At 49.6% G+C, this 7552-nt stretch overlaps 1 protein-coding gene across 1 annotated transcript in view; it reads left to right on the forward strand.

Annotated features, from left to right (window-relative positions):
* Positions 1-3697: 3697 nt before the first annotated feature.
* Positions 3698-7552, forward strand: part of LOC310795984 (signal-induced proliferation-associated 1-like protein 2) — a gene marked incomplete at its 5' end in the record, with an annotated part of 78088 nt that continues 74233 nt past the window's right edge. The window contains 2 exon segments of the mRNA XM_083658126.1: positions 3698-4956; positions 4958-5106. Of these exon segments, the coding sequence (XP_083514252.1) occupies positions 3698-4956; positions 4958-5106 (1408 nt within the window).

Below are 7552 nucleotides of genomic sequence, written 5' to 3' on the forward strand. Positions count from 1 at the left end.
GCTGAGTGTAACACCTCAGCAGCACCCACACTGGATCTGCTCCAGGCTACAGTGTGTGGCATCATGCCATCCAGGAGACAAGGATCTGTTTTTTTGCATCTTGGCGTTCAAAACCTTGCTGCATTGACTTCCATTTATTATATTGCCTAGATGCCAAATCGATTTACACAGTTGAACTAGGCTAGTGGTCGCGATCCAAAAGTGGGTCGCGGGGCTTTTTTGGCATTTTTTGGCCTTTTCGTTGTGTGAGAAAAGTTCTTGTACTCCTTGGGGATGCAATATCAGTCAAAATAACTGCAATTAGAAATCATCCAGCCCTAGTTCTATGGGTAACCATGAGTCTCCCCATTACAGACATGCCCACTTTATGCTAATCCCATCAGTTTTGGGCAAAGACCATGCAGTCTTTTTTGCATTCAGTATAAATGTATTATTTTTGCATCAATTGGGTATGACTGTAAAGCTGAGACTCTTGTGGATTCAATGAGCCCAATTGTATTCATGTTTGATGATGTCAGTAACATAGTAGTCATTTCATTGTAGTGAGACTATTCTTTGAAACTTGACCTCAATGTATAAAATGACCTGTTCAGTGACCTCTAGGATAATCAAAGCTTCGTGAAACTTTACAACCACAAACTAGAGACCTAGACCATTCAGAAAAGAACATTCACCACCAGATTAACTTATCCACCTTATGTCTAGCTGCCATGATGCCTGATGGGTGCTTCTTCCGCTTCCGGTGTCATTTTTACACTGTTTTAACTTGACAAAAAAAACGTCTATGAGGATTTTACAGCAGAGCCGTTCTGCTCTACAGCCGTGTCGTGTCGTTCGGGTGCTGGGATAACGTAATGCATTGTGGGTAGTCGGCTACTGTGGCTAATGCTAACGGCTAGCGTAGTAGTTACTTTACATGGCAGTAGAACGCCACTGAATGACCAAATTGATTGAACTTTTAACCATTTCGAGTAACACTGTTTCCATACGGACCCGCAGCGTTGGTTAGTTGTTTATAACGTGACTATATTTATAACTTTTATAACGGACTCCAGCTTCCGGTTTATAATTCGGGTCTGCAGCCGAGTATAACAAAGGAAATGGCAAGCTGCAACAATGAGTCACGTTAAACCGGACCTTGTACCCACAATTATTTTTTACAGTGGGGCATTCAAAAATAAGGTGGATAGGATAATACCCCTGTAATTCAAGATAAGTCTGCCTTTTTATTTAATTCAAGAACATTCTGCATTTTTACGTCATATTTGATACAGTTGAATTGAGATTAGATTGTTGAAACGTGATGAGCATCAGCAGTTTAAACGTGTTTAAAAAGCATAATAGGCCTAAAAAAAGAAGCAGAGGAATGTGGGTTGTGACTTAATGACTAAGGTAAAATGTGGGTTGTGAGGCTGGAACACGCAGAGCAGAGCCACTGAACGAGGCTGGATGACCAGCGGAAGTCTACAGATGGCTGATCTGCAGGGACATTACTTATGGATAAAAATGGAAACCATGTGAGTTTTGTTGCCGGTGTATTTGACATCTGAAATCCCCATGAGGGGATGAGGCTGCTTTTCAAGGACAAGCCCACCGGTGTTTTCTCTCTCTCTCTCTCTCTCTCTCTCTCTCTCTCTCTCTGTATCTCTCTCTCTCTCTCTCTGTATCTCTCTCTCTCTCTCTCTGTATCTCTCTCTCTCTCTCTGTCTCTCTCCCTGTATCTCTCTCTCGCTCTCTCTCTCTCTCTGTATCTCTCTCTCTCTCTCTCTGTATCTCTCTCTCTCTCTCTGTCTCTCTCCCTGTATCTCTCGCTCTCTCTCTCTCTCTCTGTATCTCTCTCTCTCTCTCTCTGTATCTCTCTCTCTCTCTCTGTCTCTCTCCCTGTATCTCTCTCTCTCTCTCTCTGTATCTCTCTCTCTCTCTCTCTCTGTATCTCTCTCTCTCTCTCTCTCTCTGTACCTCTCTCTCTCTCTCTCTGTATCTCTCTCTCTCTCTCTCTGTATCTCTCTCTCTCTCTCTGTCTCTCTCCCTGTATCTCTCTCTCGCTCTCTCTCTCTGTATCTCTCGCTCTCTCTGTATCTCTCTCTCTCTCTCTCTCTGTCTCTCGCTCTCTCTGTATCTCTCTCTCTCCCTCTGTCTCTCTCTCTCTCTATCTCTCTCTCTCTCTGTATCTCTCTCTCTCTCTGTCTCTCTCTGTCTCTCTGTCTCTCTCCCTGTATCTCTCTCTCGCTCTCTCTCTCTGTATCTCTCGCTCTCTCTGTATCTCTCTCTCTCTCTCTCTCTGTCTCTCGCTCTCTCTGTATCTCTCTCTCTCTCTCTCTGTCTCTCTCTCTCTCTGTATCTCTCTCTCTCTCTGTATCTCTCTCTCTGTATCTCTCTCTCTCTCTCTCTCTCTCTCTGTATCTCTCTCTCTCTCTGTATCTCTCTCTCTCTCTGTATCTCTCTCTCTCTGTATCTCTCTGTCTCTCTCTCTCTCTCCCCTTCAGTTTAATGACTGAAGCTGCTGAGATCAGCCCTTTGTCACGAGGAGCTGGCTGTTATTATTTGCATTCCCCAGTTGAACAAGTGGGGGAGGGAAGTGTTGTAAACTCCTCGTCCTGTGAAATGACTACACTTTATTGGATTTTGGTGATTTATTACTAATTGCCCTGTAGTTCAGCTACAGAATGCAGCTGTTTGCTGCTCTTGCACAACTGCATGACGGGAAGAAGAAGAAGAAGAAGAAGGGACTTTTCCATTTCAATTTGTTCTAGCTGGTTTACCTCATCAGGTGTCTTGTTCATTTCCCTCCTAACCAGCTCGAGCAGATAAAGAGAATCCGGGCACACTGGAATTTTAGTTGAATATGCATAAACTCTGTATAATTTGCATGGCTTGATGATGCTACAAGCAGTTTGGATCAGATACTGCTACATCTGAACGTTTTAACTGAACGTCTGCCTCTCTTGTCGCTGTAGCTTGCTCCACCGCCATCTGTTAGGCATTGCCTGGAAGTACTACCAACAAAGATTCACATCTATCTCATTATAACCCCATAATGGAACCGACTCCTCTCAAATACACTAATTATCTCCATTCGATGCCGCGCTCTAGATACCTCTAAATCGAATAGAGCATTACGTTACACACCCCTTAGTCGGAGTTTATTACAAGATAACGCAGTAGAAAATAATTTAGGTCAGCAATACGCTCATTTGTATTAGCTGAACTGAATGTGCCGCGTTTCAGGGTCATTGTGAAGAATATAAGCTGTTGTTTCTCCTCGGTTTAAGTCTCAGTCGAAGTCGCTCGCTGTTTCGCTGACGTATTCTTCTCTCTTTCTGTTTTTGTCCCATAGATTCAACTCTTCCAGCTGTCGCTCTGAATTAGCGGCGCACTGTGAGAGAGGAGGACACACTCGGCTCCGCGCGCGCGGTGCCTCCACTCGTCTCAGACACATGTCCTTGGCGTCCGAAGGCTGCGTGTCTCCGCCCTCTGTGAGCCGTGACGATGGCTGCTTCGTCGACTCGGGAAGAAGGAGGCTCCTCCCCCCGCACACAAACGGGCAAATCGTATGATGATGTAACGAAAGAGGCGTCCTGAGTGTCTGCTCGACCCGAGAGTCTGCCAGCGGGATATGAGTATTTTGAGCCCTGTGACAGACAGCAAATCGAACCTTGTGGGAATTGTGGGAGGCCCAGAAGACTACCACAGAGCCATGCAGTCCGAGGAGCTGTTCAGCAGGAAGCTGAAAGCCCTCAATGGGAGCATGGGACCACAGGCCCCCAGTGGCCAGCAGGGGAAGTGCGAGGGCGGGGGCAAAACAAACGGCACGCCGGCCATGCCTAAAATGGGCGTCCGGGCCCGCGTGACAGAATGGCCGCCGAGGAAAGACGGGTGGGACGGCCGGCCTTCGCCGAACTACCAGAGCGTCATCCCGGTCTTTCTGAACGGCCAGCAGGACCAGAACATGGAGATGCTGGAGCAAGACGAAGCGGACCCCCTGGACGCGGACTACTCTGACAGTAAATACACGCTGAGCGACATCCTCAGCCACTCCCCGATGAAGGGGCTCCACCCCATCCGCCAGCGCAGCAACAGCGACGTCACCATCAGCGACATCGACTCGGAGGACGTCATGGACCAGCACGCCGTCAACCCGAACACCGGCGCCTCGCTGCACCGCGAGTACGGCAGCACCTCCTCCATCGACCGGCAGGGCCTGAGCTCGGACGGCTTCTTCACCATGCTCCGGGGCTACCGCGTGGACACCACGGACCACCGCGCCGTGCCCCCGATGGGCTTCCCCGAGCTGCTGCGCTACGACACCTCGCTCTCGCCCAGCCTGCAGACGGCCGCGCAGATCTCCCGGGGCGAGATAGTCCACATCGGCGGCTACGACTACATAGACCCCGGGCTCCTCTACAGCCGGGAGAGGGAGAAGAACTTCATGAGGCGTCTCAAGTCGGAGCCGTCGGAGCCGTCTCTGTTCAGGAAACTGCGGACCATAAAGAGCGAGAGCGACGCCCTGCGGCTCTCCGTGGAGGAGGACCGGCGGCCGCTCAGCTTCCAGAAGTGCTTCGCCCACTACGACGTCCAGAGCGTCCTGTTCAACATCAGCGAGGCCGTGGCCAGCAGAGCCACGCTGAGCCAGAGGAAGAACACCACCACCGGGGCTTCGGCCGCCTCGGCCGGCGGCGGGCCGGTGCCCTTGCCCGGGCCCGGCGGCGAAGGAGGAGGAGGAGTCGCGGGATGCGGCGGCGGAAACGTGCCCGTGTTCGAGTCGCCGCTGGGCAGCAGGGAGGACTTGAACCCTAAGGAGAACCTGGACGCCGACGACGGCGACGGGAAGAGCAACTGTCTGGTGCTGTCCTGCACGCACTTCCGCAACGAGATCGGCGGGGAGGGCGAGAGGAGGATCTCCCTCTCCAGGGCCAACAGCGCCAACTACAGCGGCGGAGGAGAGAGCTGCTCCTTCGCTGAGTTCCCACTGCACCAACGCCGGGGTCTCTGTGCTGGAGGTGCCTCGGGAAAACCAGCCCATCCACAGGGAGAAGGTGAAACGCTACATCATCGAGCACATCGACCTGGGAGCGTACTACTACCACAAGTACTTCTATGGGAGAGGTAAGGCGGGCGTGTTGTTGACAGCAGAAATGTGTCTTTGTTTGTGCATTTTACAGAGACGATGATACACTCACTGGCAATAAAAACAGGATATGAATGACACATTGTTGAGGATTAGGATGGTTTCCAGGCCAAAATCCACTTCATAGAAACAGGACTATGAACAATGCCGCGTGTGAAGGCGAGTTCATCCTCGGATGGAACCGTCTCCGCTCCTGGGGTCAGATATCTCCACGGCCCAGTTATTTTTGTAGGGCCCAGAATGATATAAGGAGCCCGAACAATAGCGGGCCTGTGTTTTGAGCGTGAGGGGTGTGCGTTACACTTCCTGGGGAGAGAGAGGAGCGCTCATGTTCTCCTTGTGATATCGCCCTCAACCCCCTTTGCGGAGAAGCTGTGATTAGTCATGTGTGAGGAAGAAGAGAGAGAGGTGAGCTAGAGGGTGTGTTGCAGCTGTTCCCCAGGGGGGCCGGAGGAGGGGTGTGTGTGTGTGTGTGTGAGCAACGCCACACATGAAACTATGGGGGTCAGCAGAACCACGCCAAGGTCCCAACGCTCCTCATTAAAACACCTAGGTGACCCCGACGACGCTGGAAATACCACGCCCGCCAGCCCAGACCCATCACTGCGTTATCCATGTCTGGTTTTCCCCCCGCTGTCTGTCTGCCGCTCTCAGCGTATTGGATTACCCGTTCTTAAGCCCCCACCAGAAGAAAACAGCTGCTTCACCTTTCGCATTTTTTTGAGAGATGCCTGAAGTTCATCAGACCTGCTCCTCTCTGTGTGTGTGTGTGTGTGGAAACATCTCCACTCAAGGAGAATGAGATAATTACAGGTGCACCTTGCTTATGTTTAAGTGAGCGTATTATTCTGTTGTGGCAAATGCTAATCAGCTAGCGTGAGACGCTGCCTCGCTTAACTATTCATCCCAAAACAAAACTGCGTTCCGATCCACCTCCTCACTACTTCCAGTGAGCTGTGTCTGTCTGTCTGCGATGCCAGATCTTCATTCCAAAGTGCATCTCTCTGTGGTCACCCGGGGCCAGTGTGTAATTGAAACACTCTGGCACACGATGTTGTCGGGTTTCCTTTTCGTGTCATAATAATAACTTTTTTTTAGATTTTTTTTTTCCTCACAGTGGAGATGTGGATTTACCACCGTGACCCTTTCTTCATCGGAGTGTTTTATCGAAGAGGACAGGCCTGTCGTCACCTCTGCTGCTCCACCACACACGCACACGCACACACGCACACACACGCAGACACACACACACACACACACACACACACACACACACACACACACACACACACACACACACACACACTAGGCCTGCACGGATATGAGGAAAAATCTGCGATGTGCGATAACATTGTTCAATATAGCGATGACGATACGACTTGCGATAAAATAAACAAATATTAAAGTATGCATATTAGCTATACAGTTCCTATGTCTTTCTGCTTCAATAATGCTAACATAGACCCTAAACATAGCCTATGCCCACTGAATAAAGAAATGAAATACACACTGACTCTAGCTGAAACTACACACAGCGTGTTTGGGCTTTGGCAGAGGGGCGGAGCGCACTGTTGCAAGGGAAAGGTGTACGCTGGATTTACAACACAAGACAAAATGATCAGATGCTGAGTGGGAACGCATGATGCATGTAAATAAAACCACTTTTGTTATTCATTGCGGTTTCAGGCAGTCTTTGCGATGTGTTTATTGCGCATGTTCATATTGCGATGACGATGAAAATACGATTAATTGTGCAGCCCATAACACACACACACACACACACACACACACACACACACAAACATGACAGTCTGTGTCACCACTTTAGGCCGAGCTTTTATCAGCCTGACTGAACATTGATTCTATTGATTGCGTAAATCCCTCTTGCCCCAGTAGCAGCAGGAGTGGCTCTCCCTGCGCTGCCCCTAATGGAGACAATGCAACATGACGTCCACCACCCACCAGCCAAGCCTTGCCACGTACAGGTCATGCATCCCATAATATAGTGATATAGAGGCGGGTGTAAATCACGCCCTTATATGGATATCTGACCTCACATAGACCTCTGTTGGAGCTGATAATGTGGAGAGTAGAGAGAGACACATAAAAGTCGATTCGTGAAGGATTTTTTGGAGCTGTTTGTGCAGTGGAGAGTGACAGGAAATATTAATAATAATAATAATAATTGATTGGATTTATATAGCGCCTTTCTAGACAACTCAAAGCGCTTCACATATCAGGGGAGGGAGGGGGGAGGGAACTCAACAGGAAGGACAGGGGAGAGGCGGCATTTGACATGACAGTCAATTAACGCAAAATGTCATCCATTTGGGCAACTTTTGGCAAATTGTGTCACAAGTGATGTGTACCAGTGACAGGCTGGAGAGATGTGTTGACGAAAGGCATTCCTCTGCACTGCAGTCG

The sequence above is a fragment of the Poromitra crassiceps genome, assembly GCF_964638095.1.
Source record: "Poromitra crassiceps genome assembly, chromosome: 22".
Taxonomy (NCBI): Eukaryota; Metazoa; Chordata; class Actinopteri; order Beryciformes; family Melamphaidae; genus Poromitra; species Poromitra crassiceps.